Source organism: Ambystoma mexicanum, chromosome 14, assembly GCF_040938575.1.
Source record: "Ambystoma mexicanum isolate Mex_15411 chromosome 14, UKY_AmexF1_1, whole genome shotgun sequence".
NCBI lineage: Eukaryota > Metazoa > Chordata > Amphibia > Caudata > Ambystomatidae > Ambystoma > Ambystoma mexicanum.
Window position 1 is genome coordinate 594,847,802 of NC_090940.1, and position 27,767 is coordinate 594,875,568.

General features: G+C 46.4%; 1 protein-coding gene across 4 annotated transcripts in view; it reads left to right on the forward strand.

Moving 5' to 3' along the window:
- Positions 1–27,767, forward strand: part of SPATA7 (spermatogenesis associated 7) — a 466,226-nt gene that overhangs the window by 173,402 nt on the left and 265,057 nt on the right. For all 4 annotated transcript variants that reach the window (XM_069637949.1, XM_069637946.1, XM_069637948.1 and 1 more), the window contains one exon: positions 1,976–2,033. In XM_069637949.1, coding sequence (XP_069494050.1) covers positions 1,976–2,033 — 58 coding nt within the window. The remainder of the gene's footprint in view (positions 1–1,975; positions 2,034–27,767) is intronic.

The following is a 27,767-nucleotide window of genomic DNA, read 5'->3' on the forward strand; positions in this document are numbered from 1 at the left end:
TCACCCTGCCTCCCTCCTGCACTGCCTCCGGGCCTCCCATTGCACTGGGTTCTGTATCTGTACCCATACAGTCCCCCACTCTTCTTCAGCACTTATCAGATATACCCTATCTGGCTAATCTTGCACTTGCCACTTGTTGGCTGCACTACCACTTTTTAATTGCCTTTATTTATTTACTTATTTAACTTCTTTTCTCTCCTCTTCTCTGCACTTTCCACTTCTCCCCCTTCCATGCACTTCCCCCTTTTTTCCCTTCTCCATGCACTTGCGCGTTCTTAATGTCACTGGGCCTAGAAAGATTGTTGTTTTTATTTTTTGTTCTCCCTTGTTCCCCTCCCTATCACGCTCTGAAACACTTGTGTACAAGCGCGATATAAATAAAATATCATATCGTAGCTTTAGCACCCATATCCTTTTTCCTGCCCACATGTCCAGCTTTCCCTTTGCCTCTAGGATATTAGCAGCCAGCCATGTTGCACATCCTGCAAAAATCATCTGCTGACTCCAATAATACACCAACTATCGACCTCCCTGTGCACTCCCAACTACTCTATTCCTTTAGAATGGGAGTTATTCAAATGCCCACATCCTATCCAGAGAAAAACAAACTGTTTGCTATCCATTCTGGTTGCTTTAGCAGGAACTGCACTGAAACTGCCCTCACAACATCACCAATTCCCTTAATACCACTCATCACATCAAATGCCCCGCAATCCACATCTTTCTGGACCGTCTGCTGCCTCTGACACCGACAGCCTTCTCTCTCGTTTCCAAGCTACTGGTCTTAAATGTGTTGCCTATTATCTGTCTGACCCGTCTCCATGTCAAGGAAAAATTACCCCCCCCTATGTTACCCCTCCCCCACCCTCAATCGTATGCTCCTCAACCTCCAAGGTTTGCAATTTAGGGGTTCAATTTGGAGACCTTGAAATCGATCACCAACATGTTGATGAGAGCCAAGTCCAACATTCGAAATAACTGAAAGATCCCCCAGTACCTCCCCTTCCACACTTCTAGAACCCTTATCTCCACCAAGTTCCTCAGCAGTCTCTGCAACTGCTCCAGACCCCTGTTGGGACTTCTGCTCTACTCAAATCTCTTCAGCAAAGTGCCCAATTTAGCAACCCACTTGCTCCTCAACCTCCCTCACTTCTCCCCCACCTTCACTCATTCCCCTCCTGCCGTGCACCTGAAATTCAAACATTATCGCTAGTCCGGGTTAGTATTGTCTGCCTTGTAATACCCCATTTCCTCCTCACCACCTGCTTTTAATATTCCACCACACCATGGTTGAAGAGCACCTAGAAACAGGATTGTTCTGCTACCTTAAGTTCCTTTTTGTTTGTAACTCTATGATGAATCAATCAATACAAATAAAACTTGCGTCCTAGTGGAAGTAAAGATATTCTGGAGCTGAGCAAGAGAGAGCAAAAGTTTTGAAGCTGCATTAGAGAAGCAATTGTGAGACAGTTTGGGAAACTCTGATTAGAGGGAATTTCGGGATTCACAGGAAGAAAGAGAATGTGATTTGGAAAGCCTGGATGACGGGCGGGCGGAGTGAGGAGCATGAATGAGTGGTTCGGTCGGATCAAAGTTGAGACGTACGGAAAACAAAGGAGTGTGCTTATTCTAAGTTGGTAACTTACAACACTACGCAGAAACAGGTTAGCTGTCCCAGATTTAAACTTGTAAATCTCTAGCTTAAGCAGTTATGTAGACTCAGGTTTGTGACAACAGTACAATGCTTTTGGTGCAGCTACCAAATTCATTACCGTTTACCATAGTGTGGCATCTGTGGTTACAATGATGTAATGTTTTGTGGTTGATAACTGAAACAAAAAATATGAGCAACTGTAAATTGCTCAATAGAAGACATCAGTTTAAGCTATCCTTTAGTGTTCTGATTGAAGCTGCTGTTTTGCAAAAAATGTCTAAAGTGTACTGTGAGCTTTAATAAATGTTTGTTTTTCTTAAGGCGGCTTGACGAACCCTTGAAGCAAGATGTGGATGAGTCACAGACAGACACACAGTCGGTAATACCCAAATACCTGAGTTTAATATTGCAGTGTTTTATTTATTTATTTATTTATTTGCAATGTTTCCAGTGCAGTCTGATTGACTGGGGTGGTTTAATTTATTAGGTTTCTTTAGCTTGTAGTAAACACCAGGATACTGCAAAGATCTTGGTGCTAAAAATGGTGCTATTTAGAAGAATGAAGTACATATATATTGGTATTAAACCACAATAGGGTGAAAACATTTGTGGTAATGTGCTAGATGGAATAATTAGTTTTATTTTGCAGAAAGGCTTTTAACTTTTGGCAACATGTTCTGATTTGTATGTTAAATAACATTCACCAGAATAACGTGGTGAATTGTTCTCCCTCCTTCCCAACTTGCTTAAACCCGGCTTCAGCGACATGAGCTTGTATTCGTTTTAGATGTGCATTATCCTGCCAACTAGTGTTGGAGTTGGGATCAGCATCTAGGTTATATAAAAGGTTTGTCATTTGTGGTGTGAAGGAGAATTGATTGTCACAATTACCCAAGTCACATCAAACAAATCATACACAAACTTAAATTGCCCTTTTCATCTCACTGGTTTAGTTCAAGGTGCTCTCCCCAGAGTTTTTTCCTGCCCCGGATACAAATTCCCAAGTACAGTGCACCCTTAGAAGGCTCCCTAAAAGACTGATTTTATTTATTTGTTCCCATTTTCTCTATAAAGCACGAAGAGGCCAACACTCCTTGTCTCCTTTACCTTTTAATCCTACCTTCCCATCTCCCTTTTTTTCATTTTGCAGAAAGTTGAAGAAGCCAATTTGGTTGAAATATTCCTATGTAGTGTGGGCTTTCTGATTCTAGAAGGACACACAGTATGTCAATTTGCTAATGACCATTCATCCAATCAGGTTTTGAGCTGAATCCTTCTGTCCTATCACTCCATTCATTGTGCTGCCTTAGTCACTCCTCCCTATTCCAGCTCCTTACTTGGAAAAACATGATATAAGAGAGAATGCATGTGTTTGTCACAGACATTAATACAAACTTTATTTGATAGCATTTTACATTTTCAAAAGTTGTGGCTCGCATGAATAAACCCTACTGGTAATTTCTTGTAAAATCATGTTCTTATTTATATTGTGTGATGGTTAGCCGAAAGCATTGTAGTTATTTTCACTGTGCACAAAAACCCTATTGGGATTGTGTTCTCCCCTATCGTGCACACTGCATCTGCTTGTGCTGCCACTGCCTTTACTGAACCAGAACATAATTTCCTGTCTACCCCATTAACCAGGGGTTCTGATGTTACATGCGCTTGGCTCCTCTGGCTTTGGCTGCTGCAACAAAGAGTGTAACATAGATTTTTTTTCCCATACAACAGGGATGGCTTTTCAAAATGACCGACCTTTAGATCAGAGACCATTCCATGGCAGCTCTACAGGTACCCATATAGTCACCTGTATAGCTCTGTTTCAGCGACAAACTGTGTATATAATGCTGTTGCCCACCTACCAGTTATCCCACCTTAGTGAGTACAGTCCTACAATTAGCCATTTTCAGTTTCTTTTTTTTCTTGTAAATGTCCAATATCATACATGCCAACACAGTCCCAACAGTGGGTGAGAGAATGGGTAGTTTGTGCTAAGTAGGCATGTATGCATACTGCCTCCCTTTCTTAATGCCCGATGTGCTTCAGTCTGGGGTCACCCGATGATTCCACCAGTTTTACATTTCTGGACTTCAATGATCATAATTAACATATTATGTGGGTCGTAGCTTACATGTGAAAATGCCCTTTTCTATTTGTAGATGCTAGTTAAGTCCAGTATTTGTCTTTTCATTCTGGGACTTGTAGACCTGGATTTATAATTGAAATTTCAGGACTGGAAGTCTCAGATTGCAAAGTAAAATATCAGGACCGGTGATGAGCAACACAAGGAGGTGCCTTTATTTGAACTTTGTGACTTCACATACTGATGAAGAGACATCACGTGCGTGAGAAACCAGCCACCATTCTTTTGTTTAGACAAAGGTCCTTATTGTTCCTTTTTGTTAAAGCTAGGTACTTTTTAATTTACAGTGGAGGAATACAGTGAGAACAGGTTTCTGGACGGCAGATTTTGATTAATTCGTAGGACATACTGACAAGCACTCACTGAGACTCATTCTTTATATAAGCATAGGGCAGAGAATCATAGGGACAGCTTAGGGTTTACGTGTTCAAAGAAAGAACTACTTTACCCTAAATGTCACCTTGTCCGTTTCCTAATTCTGACTTCCCACAGATTGCTGTCATATATTCTGGACACAGGCATATTGAAAATACTGCAAAATATTGGTGACTTGGCATCTATTGAATACATTTTTTATGTTACTGTACTGAGTCCATTGCAAATTGTATAGCTTTTTCCTTTCTGCCCCATTGTTCTCCAAAATTGTGCTGCGAAATTCACTGTAGCAACCCTTTTAAAAAAAAAAACAAAAAAAAAACCTGCGTGTGCGACTCCTTACCCCAGAAACTCCTTAATTAACTTTGCTCTCCTTCACTATGCTTGACGACTCACACTCCTTTGACGGAAATATTAATGTCCTTCCACTGGAAATGTCCCCCAGGCACCACTGACCTGCATCATTTAGAATAAGATTGTGCCTCTGGAAACTCTGGCACCAAAGACGACCTCTGAAAGTAAGTCCTAGGACAGGGCAGCTGGTATGCTGAGCAGCTGCAAATTCAAGTTGGGGAATCGGGTACGCAGTTTGCTGCTGAAAGACCTTAATGCATCCCGTCGTGTTCTGGGATTTCGTGTAATGCATGCACTTCCCCTTTTGTATACTTGCATGGTGGATCATGCACATGCAAACCTCCTGGCTGCTGCTTGATAACCCGTGAGGTCACGTGACGGTTGCCTTCCTATGGGCTTCACACTGCTGTCCTTGCACTCCATCATGTTCTCATTGATACGCCCATCCCTACATGCTTCAAGAATCAATGAATCTGACACACATGTCCATCCATACATCCACATGCCATTATCTGTCCTTTCACTCATCCATCTTCAAAATCTTCAATTTGCCCCTCCAGCACCATGCCCTTATCCATTCATGTATCTGCATAAGCATTCATTTACACATACTCCCTTGCCCCAAATTTCTGATTAGTCAATCCTTCCATTTGTATTCATTAATTTGCACATCCTGCACCCTCTCTGCACTCTTTCTGCTTTCACCATCTGCCTAAGTGTTTTCTGTGCACAAGCCCAGAAAATGTTTTCACCATACAGCAATCAATTTTCTTTGTCCGTTTCCTTTCTTTCTCTCCATGTCCTACTTCCCAAAACCTCCCTCTTTCTCCTCGTTTACCCTGATCTTTATTATGTCCTTCTCCATCTCATCCCTTTGGAAGTTTATAGAGATTAGTAGTTGTCTGCATCTGCATCTCTCTCTCTATGGATTTTCCAAATTTGGCCCTAGTGGGGAGGATTTTGGGAGGCCACCCTATTAAGGTTAAACAGGGAAGATACAGTGGTTAGCCAAACCCAATCAACTTGAGATAGCTGAGCGGCAGGGCTTAGCCTCAGGAAGGGTGCAAGAGTGGTCTATTGATACAATGAGTCCACGCAAAGCCACACCAATATTTCCAGTTACAGGCCAGTATAAAAATCTAAAATTGTTTATTAGGCCTGTAAAGTACACACTAAGCAAGTAAAACATCTAGTCAAATATTGTCACACCAACACTATAAAACGGATATAGCCTCACCCTCGGGAGAAATACCATCTTGCCTCCTGGTTCCCTGCTGCACTCAGATGGACCATGCTTGTGAGGCAAGCCCTGCCGGGCCTGCTAATATTTTGAGCACAATCCACTTAAAAATGGCATCTGCGACGACGACTGCTGCTGTTTCAGCCTGCCTTCCGCCTCCGCATGGAAGCGTTTGGATGCACGCTCCAGAAAAGCATCCTACCAGGGTGAGCCGGCAGGCGATGCCAGCCCCATGTAAAGGCCAGCTTTTAAGGCCCTACACTTTGCTTCCTGTCTGGCCCTGCTCTTATACCATTCTAGCATAGGAGTGCCCTTCCTTGCAGAAGCCTTGCCTCCTGATCACCTGCTCCACTCCGATGGACCATGCTTGCAAAGCAAGCCTTGCCGGCCTGCACATTGAACACCAAGCCATTTAAAGATGGCGACCACCACGACAGCGACTGCTGCTGTTCCATGCTGCCTTCCCATGTGCCCGATGTTAGGTACATTTCACTGCTATTTTATCTCTATATTTGTGGACCCTCCAACTTTTTGCATTTGCTTCAGCCTCCTGTACTGACTTTCTGCCATTGAAGCACAGCCTTCACCTGCACTCCTGGGCTTTCACTCATCGTTCTGGGCAAAACTGACTCATCCTTCCGACAGTCAGTACTTGGAAACTTTGGTTTCCTTAGTTTTATGACTTTGTTGCCACTTTTGGCAACTGTATTTCAGTGCGCAAAGTACATCACTGTACCGTGGACTGTGGTCTTTGTTTTTGTGCCCTAGTCGTCCACTAAGGATTTTTTTGTAACTGCACCAAATGCCTCGGAGTAGACTGGTGGCAGCAGAAGCTTTTCATGTATTTTTAGGAACTTTTACTGAGCCATACCGCGCTTACTGCGTTTGGCTCATGACTGTGGGTAGTGTCCGTCATGGCCGTGCCACAAAGTCCTTTGTCTTCTCCTTTTGCTGTTTAGTTTGTTGGCTTTCCTTCTGCTGTTTGTGACCCAGGAATCCTTATTTGGGCATGCATTCACCCGCGAAAGGTGGTGCATTTATTTCACGGGCTAATGCATGCCACGTGTGTGGGTACCAGGAAGTGGGCTGGGACTGTCTGGTATCAATCCACACTAATGGTGCCTAATTGTCTGGTGTGCCTGTGTATGTGAGGGCTTTAGTAGTTCCTGATTGGACTACTGTTGGCGGGCATGAGTAGGCAGATCTCCTCAATGGCCAGCCGGGTAAGTGCCCATCCTGGACTTTTGGGATATGAGGAGGGGTCCTGAGTGCAGACCCACAAATCACCCATAGGTCTGAATCGACCTATACACAGAGCCAAGTATCCAGAGAAGCTGATCCAAAGACTGTCCGGAACAGCGCAGAGATTTGGCACCCTGAGCCCCCCGGTTGAGCCCTGTGGTTGGGCCCTGCTTTGCTTCGGAAGACCTGCAAAGGTGCTGCAACCCCTTAGAGTGGTGGGACCAATCACTCAACGCCTCCTTGGTGCCCTGCAAACGAGCCTTCTCAGAAGTGTCCTTGGGCCCTCCAGTGAACTGACCGGCTTGTCCCTTGGTACCTGTGCTGGAGCGTTGTTTCATCTTGTTTCGGCTCGAGCTTTGGAGGAACCCTAGCTCACACTGCAAAGCCTCTTCTTGCCAAATCTCATCATCCCTACTGCTTTGAGCCGCATAAGATAAGTGTGCGTCTGTCCGCGAGACTTGGGTGCCTCTGCGTCACTGTGCGACAGTGGTGGCCACTGCTGGTGACTTTCCTGCCTTTATTCAAATGTCCTGAGACCAGTTGCATCACTGCTTTCTTTGTCCTGCATTCGTGACAAAAGATCCAGCTCCAATTGTAAACCGGACCCGCATCTGCATCTGCACCTGCAGCGCCTGTGCACTTTGAAGCTTAACCAATGAGTTGATTTCGTACTCCAGGCGACCATCGTACTGCCAAGTTTGACCCTGGAGTGCGCTAAGGGCGGTGAGTAATAATACCACTTAACGGTGGCCCCTAGTTCATCCAACCCATTTTTACGCACAAAGGATCCCTTGTGGTCCTAGCTTTGGCTTGGGTGGCCTCCGTTCCCTAAAGCCGTCTGAAAGTTGGGGACAGCTTTGTTCTCCGCAGCAGATCCTCCTCTGACTCTCAGAACCGAATTTTCCAAACTCCAGTGTCCTCTTCTAACTTTTTACTCCCCCATTAAGTTTGTACTTATTTTATTTTTACATTTATAAAGCGCACTAAGCCCAGGGGCATGAAGGCGCTGTTACAAGATAAGTTACATGTCAGACATACTGTGTGAAGCATGCAATATTATAGTAATACATTCCAGGTAAAAAGGCTGCCAGTGTCTGTAGCCAGGGAAGCCATTGTTCATGTGTTGAGGTCAGCGTTAGGGAGCAGCTTGTTAGATAAACAGAGTTTTTATCGATTTTATGAAAGGTCCAATATGAGTGCTCAGCTCTAAGGGAGGGCGGGGAGAAGATTCCAATGTTTGCCAGCAATGGCAGGGAAGCTGGAGCCTCCTACTTTGGCTCGTTTCATTTTAGGTTGTATGATGCAATGAGTGTAGGCCGCTCTCGTCAGTATAGAGGAGACAGCTTTTCAGAATTTCTGCGCAAGGTAGGATGGGGCATCTGTGGGTCATGGAGAGTTTTTAAAGAGAATACTCTCATGGACAAGAAGCCAGTGAGCTTTTCTTCTTGCAGCTGTGATATGTTGGAGTTTAGGGATGTTCAGGGCTGCTCTTAGTGCATTATTTTGTATGACCTGCAACTTTTTAATGTTGTAGGCCGAAGTGCCCGCCAATAGGGCATTGCAGTAATCCAGTCTTGATCCTATTGTGGTCCAGGCTATAATGAGGCAGCTCTTAGAGGAGAGGAAGGGTCTGGCTGAGTTCATCAATTTTGTTGTGTAAGCTGCTGAGGAAGCAATAGCGCTTACTTGCCAAGCGAGGGATAGTGTATCATCCAGGTACACTCCTAGCGTTTTCACAGAAGCTGAGACTGGTATCGTAGTGCTGTTGATATTAAAGGAGGAGTATTGTGAATGGAGTTTCTTGATCATAGAGAGGGTGCCCACCAGCAGGATGTCTGTTTTCCATTTAAGCACAGGCGGTGGGTTGCCATCCATGCCTGGATGGAAGTGAAGATGTAGTTAAGGGTAGTGGAGTGTTGGAGTTAATTGCCGGAGACGGGGAGTAGTATCTGAGTGTCATCTGCGTAATTTGTGTAGGATGTGCTGATGAAAAGAGCTTTTGTAAAAATGTTGTATAGAGTGGGGATATGCGGGATCCTTGTGGGACACGACAGAGCAGGAGGGGCGCTGGCATTCTCGGCAAATACTCGGATGACTCTGTCACTTCGGAAGGAGTCAATCCAGGATGAAGCTTCAGGGGAGAAGTTAGCTGCAGATGAGAGGTGATGACCTTAGATGTTGGGGTCCACCAAGTGAAAGGCAGCAGACCAGTCTAGGAGTAGCAGTAGTGCAGGTTTCCCACTATCCCTAATCTCATCGATCTGAATTTTTATATAGCGCTGATTCGGTCTCATGGCCTAGGCGGACACCAGACTGGTGCAGGCGTAGGATGTGGTTTGTTTCCACATAGTTTTGGATTTGCAGATAGGCTGTTCAGTCCAAAAACCTTTATAAGGAACGGGACGGTGGTGATTGGTCAGTAGTTAGTGGGAATCTTGGGGTCCAACAAGGGTTTCTGGATGAGAGGGAGAACCCAAGATTCTTTAAGGCTAGTGGGGACAATGCCGGTGGTGAAAGAGGCATTAATGACGAAGGCGATGAATGGTGCCAAGATCAGCAGCGCAGTCTTTGATGAGGCTGGCCGGGCAGATGTCTCCTTTACAACGGGACGGTTTAAGACCCTTTAAGATGGATTTAACATCGGTTTCTGAGACATTGGTGAAGTGGAACATTAGTAGATCTTTTGGGCAAGTTGGGGGGTGGTGCTAGCTAATGGGGAGGATGGCAGGAGATTAAGCAGGGCTTGCTTGGTATCAGTCTTTTTGTTTGGATTTTGGCGAGCATAGCGTTCTGGATAAGGGTGCACCAGGCGTCACCTTTCTGGATGGTATTGCGGGTTTGGTGGGGGTTTCCAATTCCCTAAGGATGGTGAACAGCTCGCAAGTGTTAGATTTTGCATTGGTGATACGGGCATTGCAGGTAGTGGCTTGGGTGGAAATGATGGCTTTTGTATAGTGTGAGGCCACAAGAGAGAAGAATTGTTTCTTGGCTTCTGAGGGTGATTTATATCAAGTCTGCTTCTACAAGCCGTTTTTTGGAGCAAAGTGTGTGCAGTTCGGGATTGAACCAGGAGTTTCTGTGTGCAGAATGTTAGAGTTTACGTGGTTTGAGAGGGGCAATAGTGTCAATGGCCTTGGTCAGGTTTTTGTGTTCTAGGTCAGCAAGTGTTTTGGGGTCTGTGGTAGAGAGGGGGCGAGAGGTCCCTGTAAAAGAGTTAAGCAGAGGGGCATTCTGCTCTTTGGTGATATTATTGGAGCTAAGAGCTATGATAGAGAGTTGGGGGGAGGGATGGCAATAGGTGTGGAGTGGGGTGAAGGCAAGATAGTAAAGTGCATTATGTTGTGGTCCGACCATGGGCAAAGAGCGTTAGTAAGGGTGATACCCGGCAATTAAGGTCAGCAAAACAGTCAAGGATACATCCTTTGTTGTGTGTGGGGGAGGTGACAGATTGTTGAAAACCTAGAGCAGTCCGTGAGCTGGCGACTGATGATGCAACTAAGTCTAAAGGGTCATTGTATCCTAGGTTCAAGACTCCTAGAAGAATCATTTTGGAGGTGGATTTGAAATTGGTACCCAGGATGACTAAGAGGTTCTCTTCAAAGAAGGGTGCAGGGCCTAGGAGGCGATAGATGGTGCGGAGGGTAATGCTGTTGGAATCTAAGAGGGTACGTTTAGTGGACAGGACATTGCAGTTGTCAGAATGAGTAGAGTTGCAGATTGTAATGGCTAGGGAGTCTTTTGCTAGGAGTGCTACTCCTCCACCCCTAGCCATAGATCGATTGCAGCAGAAAATTGTGAAGCCTGAGGGGATTGCTATGGAGAGGGCAGTGCCTGAGGCAGCCTGTAGCCACGTTTCAGTGGTTGCAAGGAGGTCCAGATTTCGGGTAGTAATCGTGTCATGGATGTCGAGGGCATGTGCCGGAATAGATCTTGCATTAATCAAGCCACAATTTAAGAGTGGTGAAGGTCTGTGCTTTATAGGTGGGCAGGGAGGTGATGTTTTGGCTACAGTCTTGCTTTGTGGTACATGGGATTTGAAGGGCACATCAATTTCAGCTATGTCTATGGAGGCAGGATTCCTAATATTTGGATGGAAGAGAGAATTGGAAACATTATTGAACAGTGCGGGACTAGTGTCTTGGAATAAGCTCCTATGGTACTGACCATGTGCTCACCTAGGCCGATCTTTCTGTTGGTGGTAGGTTGTGGAAGTGACCATTGCTTTGGACATGTTAATGGTATGAGGGCAGTGCAGTCTCTCTGCCAGTAATTTCTAGATGTGGTGTCTTGCGGGAGGGAGCGGCTGCTAATGGAGACTGAATGTTTTGTAACCTTAGGGATAGCCTGTGATCGGGCTGGACGTAAAGGCTGGAATGGTATTTAGTACAGGGGGGTAGTCCTGACCTCATACATTTAAACTACAGTAGTTTGCTGTAGTGAAAAATTCTAACACATCTCCATATTATGTTTGATCCATCTTCATAAGTATGCATCATAGGAGGAAAGTACAAATCCAAATTCTGGAAAAACTGAAAAAACAGTTGAGACCTTTTATTTACTTAGGTCGCATATTTCAGCATAGATAATTAAATATTGATGGCTGAAAAAATTACACATAAAAAGAATAAACAATCAACAATTAACCTGATCACCAGCTCAGTGAGTTTTGTAAACAATACAGGACATATATGTTAACAATGTTTAGTGCATCTTTGAATAGCATTACATGTCCACTGGTGACAGGAGGTCACTAAATTAAGCCCGTTATAGTCCATACAGTGCAGAATTCAAAAGTGACTTTTTAACAATGTGCCTATGTTTCCAAAACGGCACGTTTGTAAGATTAGTATAGGGTGTTACCTCCACACTCCTATATTGGTACTGTTATATTGCCTGTGTGCAGTGTTACCAAATATTACTTCATATTTGTTAACCTAATAATGTGTTGTCACAGTTACAACCCATATTTGCACAGTACAATGTTATTTGCTTCAAGAAACCTAAAAATAGGGTCTGCTGAGAGGCGAAGTGAACATTAAGGTGGTAATAAAGATTCAGGTCATAGGTTTGTATGATGTGAGGGCCAGATGTGATGACGTGGGACGTTTCGGCTGTAAGAGGGTGGCAGCCTTCTTCTGGGGCCAGATCGAGCAGGTCTCCCTATGATTAAAACACAATATAAAAGACATTGTTGTATGTTCCAGAAAGTGGACCATATATGTGAATATTAAAACGGCCCGTGAGAGGCTACACTCTGAGGAGGACCCTCCGGTCCCAGGCACTGACCTTGCATTCGGAGGTTTAGGTATATGAGCTGTTAGTTGGAGTTCTCATGATAAGCAAAATGGTGGCCCGCTAGCTGAGGGATGCAGGATGTTCACTGGAGTGCAATATGGAAGAACACATTAAGTGGGTTAAGTCACATATATAGCTACAAACGCTGAATGGGCTATGCTAGTGCTGCTATCAGGGGCCAGGTCCAGTTTTGCAGGGCAATGCAACCTGAGGTGAAGCAGCATTGAAGCTACTGGCATTAGTAGTAGTGATTGTAGAGAGACGACTGGTAAGGCAGCAGGGGGAGCAGATGTAGATTAGTGAAGGGAGGATGGGGGTGGGTGGTGGTAGTTCTTGTGGGCTGATCTTCGTATTCGTTATGCACTTGGCCCTCCAAGTTCTGCTGGGCACCAATATGGGTGCAAGGCACATTGCATGACGCTGATTTGTATATGAAGGTGTTTGCTGACATAATGCTTGAGGCTGGTTTAGTGCTTGTGGGTTGCTCTAGGTAGGCGCAGTGGCAGAAACACATGAGAAAGAAGGTAGAAAGTGGGAAAGTGGACAGACATCTAAGGTATAGAGTGCTACTCGACATTGGATGGGACTCGGCATGGATACATTGCAGTGGTTACCTTTAGAGGCTTGTGTGGACCTGTAGGCAGCAAATTCCACTGTAGGGATCGCGGATTTAGAATCTGCTCCTCTGGACTATTCCCGCCCGAGTGGGGTGGCAGTCAGTGTGTCGGCCTGTCCAGGACAGACCAAGACAGGCATCATCCTGGTTCTTATGAGCAGCCCTTCGGAGTGGACCGGCTGTGCCTGCTGGCTTGGAGCTGGAGTCTCCCTTTGAGGCAGTGGCATCCAATCATGCTGCTGGCTGCTGGATGCAGGATGGTTGCTGTGAGCCCTTCTGGGAGCTCAGTAGGTCGGCCGAAGTGCCATCAGCCATTTTTAAATGGTTTTCTCGGTTCTGTTTGAGAACCTTTGTCTCCCTGGACGGCAGGATCTGACGCCTGCTAGAACGTCTAGACGGAACGTCCAGGCCAGATTATGGGGCCAGTCTTATATATCACCCGGGTGGGGGAGGGGGTATCAAAACTAAGCCTGTGGGGATCATTCCCATTTTCCCTGGAGGAGTAGTAGCTTATCTGCTGCTATAGATATCAAACCCTATTGATTCTTTCGTGGCAATCGAGGGATCTGAGGCTCTATGACTAAGCTTCTGGAATTTTAGAGTTCCCCAATTTGTTTCAATGGAGTCGCATCCCATTCCTGACACTACGTGTAAGGAAGGCATGGTATCCACCATAAGACACAAGTGACCACAGTTCAAGAATGCATATTGAACTTAAAATGGGTTTGAAAAACACCTATCTAATCCTAAATCTACAGATATGAGCAAACTACGACCATCAAATAATAACAACGCAGTCCTAGTAGTGTCACTATACTAATAAACGTATTGCCAATCCTTACCCCTAAATACAAATAGTGTTGGAAACAATGTAATGAAAAAGAAAGTGTTCAAAAAGTATACGTCTGAGTGTTCAGGCCATTGGCCTGCCTTCCCTGCGTTTCAGCACGGGACAATGTGTCATGATCTCTGCTTCCAAAAGGTCAGGGTTTTCCCAACTCCCTTGGAAGCAGATCCATAACCCAGGTTCCGAGTGCCAACCAGTCCCAATTGGGACCTTTTGGCCCCAGTCCTGGCGCCAGTGGCACCAGGCTCATAAATATGCCCAGTCCCAGCGCTGGAAGCGCCGGACTCATAATGCTTGGGTGGACTTACCTTCAGCAGACCATGCTGCTTACTTCCGGCATCTGAAAGGCAAAGGCTTACCTACTCTTCGTGCGCTCCGGAGGTCTTCACACTGCATTCCGGCATCTGAAAGACAAAAGTTGACCAACTCTTCGCACGCTCCGGAGGCCTTCGGCGCTGCATCCCGCATCTGAAAGACAAAACAAGGTGCGTTTAAAGACATTGGGGAACTTTAATACTCACGTGCCATTACTCCTTTCCACATCTAATCCAGTGGGTATTCCGGCACCCTGCAGCCGCTCCGAACTCGTACCTGCAAAATAAAAAGACGGTTAGAGCGCATAGTGAAGCAGGCTACAAGCGCTTACTTACGTGCTTCCAGGCGCTTCTATTCATCACACGGGCTCCATCTTCAACTCACTTCAGCCCGTCATCCGCCATCGCCGGAACCCTGCAAAACAAGAGACATCATTACTAAAGACTTTAAAGACATTTGAATGACTCGAAACTTACCGTTCGTGCAGTAAACGACGGACAGCAGTCCTCTGAAGTCAAGAGGCCTGCGCTACCTATCCAGTGAAGAAACTGGTTACAGCACCCTGCCCCGAGGCAGATGGAGAGCTTGGCATTCACTTACCTAAGGTGAGAGCGTTAACCTTTGGGGGTCTACAGGAGAGAAGAGGAAAGAGATAGGGACACCCCAATAACCCCAGTTCATTAACTCCATATTTTCTATCTGCAGACATCTTACTCTACACGTCAGGCATACAGTGCACAGAGGTCCAGCCTAAAGAGCCAACCGGGTGCTACACATCACCTTTGAAGATACGGTAGTCGCCCAGTCAAGACCGGCGCCTCTGCGAGAATCAGGTGAGCGTTACAGAACGCAAAGCCTACCGCAAAACTCTCGCCCAGGCGCTATGGAAACCTCGGATACTGACCCCCTAGCCCGGTTACTTGGGGAACTAAGGGCAGAAGTGCATGCAGCTCGTCAGGAAACGAATGCTCTAAGAAGGGAACTAATTATTTCCAAGGAGAGAACAGACAATCTTGCTAGACAAGTGCTACAGTCACAAGCCGGACAGACCCCGTTACCCGCATTAGGGGCAAATCTTCCTTCAACATCCTCTATGAATCCAGTGCAGATCAACCTACCTGGGAATGTACCTCTGGCTCCGCCCGAACGATTTTCTGGTGACCCAAAGAGGTTTGCAGTATTTATCAATCAGTGCCGGTTGCACTTCTTATGCCGGCCAGCAGCCTTTCCAACTGATCAAGCAAAAGTAGCTTTTGTACTTTCGTACCTTAGTGGCAATGCGGCAGACTGGTCGATCCCTCTAGTTAATCAAGATGATCCGGTTCTCCATGATTTTCAAGCCTTTCAGCTTAGTATGGAAAAACTGTTCGCAAGACATTCACAGGGGCAGGCCTTGGACAATGAGCTTCTTTCGTTGCGACAGGGTAATCAAGACCTTTTGGCTTATATTGCATCTTTCAATAGACTAATAGTGGAAACTCAATGGCCTGAGGACAAAAGGATTACGCTGTTTTATAGAGGTCTACGTGGAGAGCTCAAAGACGTTTTAGCCCAAGTAGTGAATCCCCCACAAGACTGTTCGGATTATATAGACTTGGTCGTTCAAATAGATCACAGGCTGCAGAACAGGAAGGCCGATCGTTCCAAGTTTGATGCTCGAGTATTTTCCAAACCGCCAACTCCTTCCAAAGGAGTAGACTCCGGGGAACCCATGCAAATAGGGGGTCTGAAAGGTCCTCTAACACAAAGGGAGCGGGAAAGGAGGAAACAGTTGCAATTATGCCTATATTGCGGAAACTCAGGGCACTTTCTTCGAGACTGTCCGGTGAAACCTGCCAAGAAGGCAGTAGGAGCTGCAGTTACCAAAGTTACAAACTCTGAGCAGGGAAACGACCTCGCCCGACAAGAATAGAGGTCCTCTTGCCGAGCGTGAAAACCAGTTCCGTGACCTCGCATTTCGTGATACCTATGGTCCTCATTAGCCCTGATAATCCGGATCGATTACATGCAATTGAAGCTTACGTCGACAGCGGTGCCATCGGCAATTATGTGGATCATGAAATGGTTTTGAGGATGAATCTAACTCTTTGTCCCAAGGCTGTAAAGGACGTCATTACTACGGTGGATGGTACGGAGATAGCCTCCGGGCCAGTAACGCATACCACTCAAGAGGTGACGCTAGTAAGTCAAGATGGACACCATGAGAAGATCGTGTTCGATGTGATCAAGGCCCCTCAGTTTCAGATTATTCTAGGAATACCTTGGTTAGAGAAACACAATCCTCTGATCGATTGGCGAGCAAGAACGGTCCAGTTTCCAGAATGTGTCTCTACTTGTCACCCTCCACCTGGTGTTGCACTGGCCGCAATTTCTTCAGAGACTCCCCAGTTACCTCCCGAATAGCTAGAATACCAAGATGTTTTCCGGAAGGATCAGGCTAACTCTCTACCTCCTTGTAGGTCTTATGACTGCCAGATAGACCTGATACCTGGATTTACTCCTCCTTGTAGTAGAATTTATGCCCTCACCGAGCCTGAGAACCTTCACCTTCGACAATACCTGGATCAATATCTGGCAAATGGGTTTATTCGTCCTTCCAAGTCCCCTGCTTCTTCAGCTTTGTTCTTCGTTCCAAAAAAGGAAGGAGACCTTAGAACTTGTATCGATTATCGCTCCCTGAACCAGATCACCGTTAAGAATAGATATCCGTTACCTTTGATCCCTGAACTCCTGGACCAAGTAAGAAAAGCATGCATATATACAAAGCTGGATCTTAGAGGAGCTTACCACTTGGTACGAGTAAAAGAGGGCGATGAATGGAAGACGGCCTTCCGCACCAAGTATGGGCTATTTGAATATCAGGTCATGCCCTTCGGACTTTGCAATGCCCCGGCCGCCTTTCAATATTTTATGAACGATGTCCTCAGAGAGCTCATAGATGTATGTGTTGTTGTTTACATTGACGACATCCTCGTTTATTCTTCATCGGAATCTGAACATCGGAAACACGTGAAAATGGTCCTCGAAAGATTGCGTCAACACAAACTTTTCGCTAAGTTGGAAAAATGTGTTTTCAACGTGACTGAAGTTGAATTCTTGGGATTCATATTATCACCTGGCGGAGTGCGTATGGATTCAAAGAAGGTCGATGCAGTTCTCAAATGGCCATCACCATCCTCCGTAAAAGGTGTGCAAAGCATGTTAGGCTTCGCTAACTTTTACCGCAGGTTTATCCCCGAATTCTCTCGAATAGTCCAGCCCATCACTGCCTTGTTAAAGAAAAACAAACGTTTTGAATGGTCTACCGAGGCGGAACAAGCTTTCCAGGATTTGAAGACTAAATTTATCTCTGCACCAATCTTAAAACACCCTCGCCCCGAACTCCCCTACATCGTGGAAACTGATGCTTCAAGCCTTGCCATGGGGGCAGTTCTATCACAAAAGGACCCGGTAACCAATCGGTTGCATCCCGTGGCATTTTGGTCCCGCAAATTCTCGCCTCCTGAAATCAATTACACGATTACTGACAAGGAACTTCTGGCTATCAAGTCTGCCTTTAAGGCTTGGCGGCATTATCTGCTGGGGGCCCGACACACCGTTACTGTGATTACGGATCACCGAAACCTGCAATATTTGAAGACCGCAAAAGCCCAATCCTCTAGACAACTCCGTTGGGCATTATTCTTTGCCGAGTTTGACTTCATAATTACCTATCGACCTGGTACAAAGAACGGTAAAGCCGATGCCCTTTCTCGGATGGGAGTGGAAGAACACTTGGTCAACCCTAAACCTGTACCAATCATTCCCGAACAAAGAATTCTGGGTGTAATCGCCACAGAATCCATAGAGGAAGTTAAGGATAAAGCCAGGCAACTTGTAACTCCAGCAGACATACAGAATTGGCATCTGCAGGGAAAGGACTTTGCAGTAAAGGACAACTTATTGTATTTCCAAGAACGATTATACCTACCCAGCACAGATTTACAGAAAAAAGTAATCTCTTGGTATCACGACTCTTTAATGGAAGGTCATCCCGGTATAGCCAAGACCTCAGAAAAGATCAAGCGCTACTTCTGGTGGCCGTCTTGGAAAAAAGATATCAGAGACTTTATAATGTCCTGTGGAGTATGCGCCCAAAACAAGAGTCAAAAGGAAAGACCAGCAGGCCTCTTACGCCCTATTGACATCCCACCTCGCCCTTGGCATACGCTTTCTATGGACTTCATCACCGATCTACCTCCATGCTCCGGATACAATACGATTCTAGTAATCGTGGACTTATTCTCCAAGATGGCGCATTTCATTCCGCTCAAAGGCTTGCCAACAGCAGCAACTCTGGCCCGAGAATTTCTCGAAAACATCGTCCGACTGCACGGTTTTCCTTCGGTTCTAATTTCGGATCGAGGTAGTCAATTTATTTCTCATTTTTGGCGAAGTTGCTGTCGGTCGGCTCAAATTGATGTGAGACTATCGACCAGTCACCACGCTCAGACCGACGGACAAACCGAGAGGACCAATCAAACTCTGGAACAGTATTTACGCTGCATGCTGCAACAAACTGAAAAAACTTGGAAAGATATCCTTTGGATAGCCGAGTATGCCTACAATAACTCTGTCCATTCGGCAACTGGGAAAACCCCGTTTTTTCTTTTGTACGGCAGTCACCCTCGAACCTCGGAGTTGGATCCCCTCCAAGATCTTGAAACACCAGCAGTAGACTACCTGCATTCTACAATCACCCAAGCCTTTAAGGAAGCTGTTTCTCACCTTCAAAGGGCTAAAGAACAATACAAGAAAGGAGCAGATCAACATCGGAAGGAAGCCCCTCACTATCAAGTAGGGGATCAAGTCTGGTTATCCACCAAATATCTATCTCTAAAAGGGCCACGCACATTCAACCCAAGATACCTTGGTCCCTATTCCATCACTACCATAGTAAACCCAGTAGCGGTCAAGTTGGACTTGCCCCCGCACATGAAGATACATCCGGTCTTCCACGTCTCTCTATTAAAACCCGTGCAACCTCAAACCCGACTAACCAAATCTCCAAAACCTATCCTAGTGGATGGAGAACTCGAGTTTGAAGTCACAAGCATTCTGGACTCCAAGATCTCCAAATATAAACTATTCTACCTAATTGACTGGAAAGGCTACGGCCCCCAAGAGAGATCCTGGGAACCTGCTGAATATGTCCACGCTCCTCGCCTAATCAAAAGATTTCACCGAACATTTCCTGACAAGCCAAAACCCCCGGAGAAGCCCGGTTTGGGAGGGGCCTTGAGGGGGGGTACTGTCATGATCTCTGCTTCCAAAAGGTCAGGGTTTTCCCAACTCCCTTGGAAGCAGATCCATAACCCAGGTTCCGAGTGCCAACCAGTCCCAATTGGGACCTTTTGGACCCAGTCCTGGCGCCAGTGGCACCAGGCTCATAAATATGCCCAGTCCCAGCGCTGGAAGCGCCGGGCTCATAATGCTTGGGTGGACTTACCTTCAGCAGACCATGCTGCTTACTTGCCTGCCAGTTGAGCCTCTGATCCTCTTCTGTTTGGAACTACTTTTCCTGTTGGGTGGGGCTGGAGCCACTCCCTAGATTCAGAACACTGGAACTCTTCTGGAAGGCAGGAACTCTTTTCTTACCAGGAACTCTTTTCTTACTTAGGCGTGGCTGTGGAAGGAGACACCTAAGCACTACAGGAGGCTATTTAAACCACACCCGGTGGATGAATCTTGCTTTGCGTTATTCTGCAACCTCTGCAGCAGAACGCTCATCGTGTCTTCTGCATCCGGTCCTGGGCCTAAGGAAAAAGGCTTACCATCCTGAATCCAGTCTTCAGCAACACCTATAAAGACAAGAAAGAACAGGTTAGCATTCCGGCATCTGAAAGGCAAAGGCTTACCAACCTGAATCCAGTCTTCAGCAACACCTATAAAGACAAGAAAGAACAGGTTAGCATTCCGGCATCTGAAAGGCAAAGGCTTACCTACTCTTCGTGCGCTCCGGAGGTCTTCACACTGCATTCCGGCATCTGAAAGACAAAAGTTTACCAACTCTTCGCACGCTCCGGAGGCCTTCGGCGCTGCATCCCGCATCTGAAAGACAAAACAAGGTGCGTTTAAAGAAATTGGGGAACTTTAATACTCACGTGCCATTACTCCTTTCCACATCTAATCCAGTGGGTATTCCGGCACCCTGCAGCCGCTCCGAACTCGTACCTGCAAAATAAAAAGACGGTTAGAGCGCATAGTGAAGCAGGCAACAAGCGCTTACTTACGTGCTTCCAGGCGCTTCTATTCATCACACGGGCTCCATCTTCAACTCACTTCAGCCCGTCATCCGCCATCGCCGGAACCCTGCAAAACAAGAGACATCATTACTAAAGACTTTAAAGACATTTGAATGACTCGAAACTTACCGTTCGTGCAGTAAACGACGGACAGCAGTCCTCTGAAGTCAAGAGGCCTGCGCTACCTATCCAGTGAAGAAACTGGTTACAGCACCCTGCCCCGAGGCAGATGGAGAGCTCGGCATTCACTTACCTAAGGTGAGAGCGTTAACCTTTGGGGGTCTACAGGAGAGGAGAAGAGGAAAGAGATAGGGACACCCCAATAACCCCAGTTCATTAACCCCATATTTTCTATCTGCAGACATCTTACTCTACACGTCAGGCATACAGTGCACAGAGGTCCAGCCCAAAGAGCCAACCGGGTGCTACACATCACCTTTGAAGATACAGTAGTCGCCCAGTCAAGACCGGCGCCTCTGCGAGAATCAGGTGAGCGTTACACTGGAGCTTAGCACAGTCTCTGGCTTCTCTTGCACGAGGATACAGTTCAATCATTAGCATCAAGGCCTTCCATGCCCAAGTCTCTTTGCCTTTCAAAGTCTCTTCATTCAGAAGGCCTGATGCGATAAACAATAAGTTCTTTCCTCTTTCAGATTTCCACAAATACCTTAGGTTTGTTTGTTTTATTTCTATAGCGCTCCAGACCCGGAGGTAAAAGGGCGCATCGGGGGATGGTTACAGAGTACTTATATATACAGTTTACATATATACACATTTATACATTCAAACAGATTATACAGTTTACAGGTAGGCAGTATGGTCAGACGTGGGCGGTAGGGCAATGTTCGTTTTTGTCCAGTAGCCAGCTAATAACCTGTTTCCTGAAAGGCTGAAAGGACGCTATAGATTTAATGTTGAGTGGTAGGGTATTCCAGAGTTGAGAGGCAAGGACCGTGAAGCTGGATCCTCCAGCTCTTTTTAGTGTAAATCTAGGCACTGTGCGGCATAAGGTATTGGAGGATCTGGTAGTTCTGGTGGCAGATTTCATGGTGAATTTGTTGGTGAGATAGGGTGGGGCTAGCTGGTTTATGGCTTTGTAGGTGAGGCAGATACTTTTAAGGTCAATTTTTTGCTGTATGGAGAGCCATTTGCACGATTTTCTTATGGTGGTGTGCTCACGTTTGGGGATGTTGAGGGCTGCACGTAGCGCGTTGTTTTGGAGTATCTGAAGCTTATTGATTATGGATTGGTTTGCCCCTAGGTATAGACTGTTACAGTAGTCCAGTTTGGACTGTATGAGGGCCCTAACCAGCGTAAGGCAGCTGTTAGTGGACAGGAAAGGTCTGCAGGCCAAAATCAGCTTGCCAGTGTAGGTGGTGGCTGAGGCAGCCATATTGATTTGTTTGGACAGGTTGGTGTTGGCATCAAGATACAAGCCAAGTGTTTTCACTTTTCACAATGGGAATGGTATTACCATTGATGATGAAGCTGTTGTAGTTAGGGCAAACTTTTGCAAGGTTGTTGTGAGATCCGAAAAGGAGAAACTCGGTTTTCTCATCATTCAGGCAGAGGCCATGTGTGGCCATCCATGCCTGAATGATGGAGAAGATTTTGTTGATCCGGTCGGCGTTGTAGTTACCTGAAAGGGTGAGGAGTATCTGGGTGTCATCTGCATAATTGGTGCAGGTGACACCTAGATGGTCCAGTTTGTCAAAGAGTGGCTTTGTAAATATGTTGTATAAGGTGGGCGAAACACAGAAGCCTTGTGGGACACCACAGGAGATAGGGATGGGGTCTGCTGACACTGTTGGTGAGAAAACCCTCATGGTTCTGTTGGCCAGGAAGGACTGAATCCACATGACAGCAGAGGAGAAGTGAGCTGCGGAAGATAGGTGGTTGCAGAGGATTTTATGGTCAACCAAATCGAAGGCCGCAGAGAGGTCTAAAAGGAGTAGGATGGCGGTATTGCCTTTGTCTTTGATTTCATGGATCTGACTTTCGAGGGCAACAAGGGCTGTTTCGGTTCCATGTTGGGGTCTAAAGCCAGATTGACGTATTCCTAAGAGTTGGTTAGTTTCCAAGTAGTCCTGAATTTGGAGGTAGGCACCTCTGTCGAGGATTTTTAGCAAGAATGGGACCGTGGTGATGGGTCTGTAATTGGTAGGAATGGCTGGGTCTAGAGACTGTTTTTTTAAGATGGGGAGAACCCATGATTTTTTCAAGTTGCCAGGGACTGACTGAGTTAGTAGAGAAAGATAGGTTGATTAGTTTTGTGATGAAGGGGGATAAATCTCTGGCTGCGTCTTTTATAATCTGGGCCGGGCAGCTGTCCCCTTTACAGAAAGAGGGTTTTAGAGAGGCTATGATTTTTTGTACTTCCAATGTGGTGACCTTTTTGAAAGTTAAGCCTAAATTGGTGTCAGATGGCGGTGGAGAGCTTAGGTTGGTAGGCTTATTGTTGGTAAGTTGTTGTCGTTTGTCCTCCATTTTGTTTGGAGCCCTGTGATTTTGTTGGCAAGGGCGTTCTGAATACTAGTGCACCAGGGTTTGCCTTTGATGCATGTGTCTGCAGGTGGAATGGGATTTTCTAATTCCTTTAGAATATTGAATAATTCTTTGGTGCACGATCCTGCCTGAGTTATCCTAGCATTGAAGGCATCTTTCTTAGTGCGAATTATCTCCTTTTTGTATAAGGAGGCTATATCCGTAAGATTGGTTTTGTTTTCAGTCGATGGTTCTGTTTTCCAAAGTAGTTCTAGCTTGGCTTTCTTTTTTCTCAGTATTTTGAGTTTGGGGGTGTACCAGGAGTTCAAGTGAGCTCTGGGTTTTCCTTTACGCAGCTTCAAGGGGGCGATGGTGTCAATGGCAGAGGCCATGGAGTCATTGAAGGTGTCGACCAGTAAATTAAGGTCGGCAGTGGCTGGTAGTGGGTTGAGAGTGGGGAGGACCATTGGTATTAGGGCCTCAGCAGTGATGTTGCGCTTGTTCCTAGTCGGGCAAGATGGTGTCGTAAGGCATTTTTTGGGATCAGTTATTAATATTAATGTCTAATGGGATGAGGTAGTGGTCGGTCCACATGAGAGGTTGGGGGGGTTTTACAGGTAATATTACAGTTGAGAACCGATACCCAGTCAATGATTCTACCTTTCCGATGAGTAGGTTGAGAGCAGCGTTGTAAGAAGCCATGCTCAGCTAGAGAATTGGCTAATGAAGAGGCAGGAGAGTCATTGGGGTCGTTATAACCAAGATTGAAGTCTCCCAGGATGATGATTTGTGCAGAAGACTTGGAGTTCTCAGCTATTAGCGAGGTGATGTCTTCCTCAAAGGCACCTTGATGGCCTGGGGGTCTATATATAAGGTGGATAGTGATCGTGTTTTTGGGGGACGTTTGCCATTTGATAGTGAGATTCTCGCATGATTTTAATAGAGAGGAAGTGGCTGATCTAAAATCGAAGGATGACTTGAAGATGGCTACACCTCCTCCCCGAGCCTTGGGTCTATCAGCTCTGAGGATGGAGTATTTGTCTGGGATGGCTAAGGTTAATTAAGGTCCTGAAGCCTCATGTAGCCAGGTCTCAGTTAAGGCGAGGAAGTCAAGATCGTTGGTTAAGATGATGTCGACGATTTCTGTGGGCTGGGCAGCAAGGGACCTGACGTTTAGTAGAGCTCCTTTTAAGGGCAGTGGCTTAATCTTGTTAGATGCTGTGTCCTTCTTGTTTATCTTGGTGATAGATTTGGCAGAAGGCATATTGACCATGAAGGGGAGTCTGGAGCTTAGTCTGCTGTTCCGGGCTGGAAGGTTGGGGTTGACTGTGAGTGTTTCCTGGGGGTTTAGTATGATTGCTAATAGTGTTGTGATTGGCGCTCCCTGTCAGGCATGGGATATTAGCTGGGAGGTGACATAGTTCTTTCAGGGATAGTGGTGTCAGCTAGGCGGTCACTGACTTTAGTGGCGAGGTTAGGGTGGAGGATGTGGAGGGGGAAGGGTGACGGGGTGGGCAGAAAGGGTGTGGGGCAGGGGATGGGGGGGGGGGGGAGTGTCTCAGGCATCCTAGTTTGGCTAGGACATTGTTGAAAGCTATGTAGTTGTTGCCGCTGCAGGGTACATTATCCTCCATGATACAGAAGGGGAACATGATGAATGTGAGCTAGGTGAGCATGGTATGGCTGCGAGTTGGTCTAGGTTGCTGGCTATGGTAGGCAGGTTCAACTTTGGCTGGGCACACACGAGATGGCAGAATCGACTTAGGCTATCGGCTGAATCAGCTGTGGCTTGGGCTCGTAGGTGGGCAAGTTCAGCTTAGGCTAGGTGCATACAACTATGTAGATTCAGCTTGGCTTAGGCATACAGATGGGCAAATTCAACTTAAACTAGAGTCGCACAGTATCAGCTTAGGCTGGGCGCATACAGCTAGGCAGAAGCAGCTTAGGCTAGGTGCATACAAATAGATATATTCAGTTTGGGTCTATAGATGGGCAGGTTAATCTTTAGCTAGGAGCATACAAATAGGCGAGTTGTACTTAAGCTAAGTGCGTGGTAGGCAGAATCAACCTGTTCCCACTAGTCTATGCACACACAGGTAGGCAGAATCACAATAGCATACAAATAGGCGATATGTACTTAAGCTAGGTGTGAGGTACACAGAATCAACTTATTCCTACTAGGCTATGCACACACAGGTAGGCAGATTCACAATAGCATACAAATAGGCGATATGTACTTAAGCTAGGTGTGAGGTACACAGAATCAACTTATTCCTACTAGGCTATGCACACACAGGTAGGCAGATTCACAATAGCATACAAATAGGCAAATTGTACTTAAGCTAGGTGCGTGGTAGGCAGAATCACAATAGCAGGGTGTATGTACTGCTAGAGGCGTAGCCAATTATGGGTCTAGCCTTGCAGATCCGAGGTGCCGGTATCCGTGGTGGAGCAGGGGATAGGGTCGGACTGCATAGGACTGCAGGGCACGAGAGTGGTAGGTAGGCAGACAGTGGTTGGGTGCACATAGGTGGTGGAGAGCGGGTTTTAGGGGTGATGCATAGGTGGCAGTAATACAGGGCGTGAGAGGCAATATGAAAGAAGCACACAAGGTTTTTGGAATAAAGGAGTCTTGCGGCGAGGCGGCGGGTCATTCCCAGTGCGTCTTGCTGGAACTCTGCACTCGGTGGATTGTCATAGAGGGTCATAGAACGGCGAGGAAGGCTGTGGATAGGCTCGGGGACAGGGGTTGGCCTTGCTTCTCTGGGTCTTGACGACCTTGGGCCGGCTTACGCCTGCCGGCATACCGTTGGATGCGAAGTATGCTGCCACAGCCAATCTGGTGCTTAGTGGGAGAACTGGGCAAATTTAGGCAAGGCAGGTTGAAGCAGCAAAGCGGGCGGCCATCTTGCGGTGTGGTGAGTGCCTCATGGTAGGCAATGGCGTTTTCCATGCGCAGGGTCACAGCACTGGCGAAAAAGGCTACTCAGACCTAGTGCAGCATTTAGCACATGATGCAATTACTTATGGCACAATATAAGTGCATTTAGCAGAAAACGGAGGTCGAGATCGAGCAAGGACTTTTCCAGCGCAAATTAGCTAGTGCGCTTACCAGGATCAGAGATGTGCATGGCGACAATCTTAATTGACCGCTGCTCCAGCTAGGTGATTCACTTTTCACCTTGTATCGGCCTCAGTCGGGCTCAGATCTCATTAACACAATGTTTAATTAGTCTCCCTCTGCCAGACTTGGACTAGTTCTAATTTACAATATGACTTTACACAACTTTTAGCTGATGAACCTCCGCTGGGTTCGGACCAACTTGTTGTAGGAGCCTAGAACAGTACCACAGCTGCAAACAATTCTCCCTGCCTGGACTATCGACGTGGTAGAGCCCTGGGTACCTCCGACACACTTTGTTGCTTTATGCATCGCCCAGTACTTTTACACACAAACATAATATTGAGCACAAAGTCCCAATCTTTTTAGGGCTGGACTTCTGAAGATGGGGATATCCATTTCTGGAGTTAGTCATTGTGATAAAGTGTGTTTGCCTTCCCTCCTCACAGGTTTTGGCAGGAATCTGCACTTTACTGCATTGACCGAAAAGTGACTGTACATATATTTTACATATTGTGTGTTTAAGTAGTGTTATTATTGTGTTCTTCATTATTCAGGTGCTTGTTCTGGGCCAAATAAATTGTGTATTGTTGATATACTACTACCTAAGGGTAATTCTTGTGGTCCTGTTGTGTGTGCTCATCCAAGACATCAGATCACCCACACTACACCTGAGACTTAGCTGTGACTGCTTTCCAAGCTACCTTGAATTGTCCTGGCTAACTTCGCAGAAGTGTTCCCTGTTTCACCAACAAGGGTGGCCTCCTGAACATCTGTTCACCAGAGCAGGGTTCAGAAATTAATTTTGATTTCCTCCACAGGGACGCGATTGGATGCCTGCCAGGGTGAGCTGGCAGGCGATGCCAGCCCCCTGTGAAGACCATTTTTTAAGGCCCTACACTTTTTGTTCCCTGTGTGGCCCTGTCCGCAAATGGCCGCCGGCCCACTGCCTAAGTCCATCAATGCCTTACAATTGACTTGCTCTTTGTCATGCATTCCGTATCGTAACTCTGACCCAACTCGGTTATCTTCTACACACTCGTGCGCCATCGACGATACCACCCGGTAAGGGATTCCACACCCCTTGCATTACTGCTTTCCTTTTGTGCACCGAAATTGTCTTTCTGCCTTAACATCTGTTTGACTGCCAGTCTGCCGCCTTTGAGTCGCGTAGCGCCTGCGGCATACTGCGCTGCAAGTCTTTGCCCACCAAGACTGCCGTAATGTTGACTTTTCTCTCTCCACTGCAGGGTAATCCTGCTCAAAGACAGGGTATTACTGAATTAGCCCAGACTTTCCCGGCGTAGAGTCACTAGCTTGTGCCACCAGGTCCATACCTTTTACTGGCCCCTGCATTTCTTCATAACCACAGTTTCCTCACCTTATTCGTTACCCCAATTGCCTTCTAGAGCTTCACACTTCACTGACTTCTTGTGACTACAGCAAGCAGGGGTGTTGGCATGTCCCACAGCTTCAGTTTGCCCATCATCTAAAGCTGCTACCACTTACTGCTGCCCTGCACTGTTTTAGGAGAGGACCCCGTCTCAGAAGCTTCGGCCGAACTCGGCACTGTCTGGCTATCCAGCCCCCCTGATGCCCTTACCTAGGAGGATCAGCCCACAACTCTCCGGAATTCACCTTTCAAACTTAATTGGCCTTGAAAAAGACTAAGGTTGAAACGCGCGTCGGCTGTGTTGCTTTTCACCATGTCAAAAAATTGTCACATTAATACAATGATGTTCTTTTTGGTGCCAACTAACCAAGAAATAACGTTTGTAATGACAAAACATTAGACGT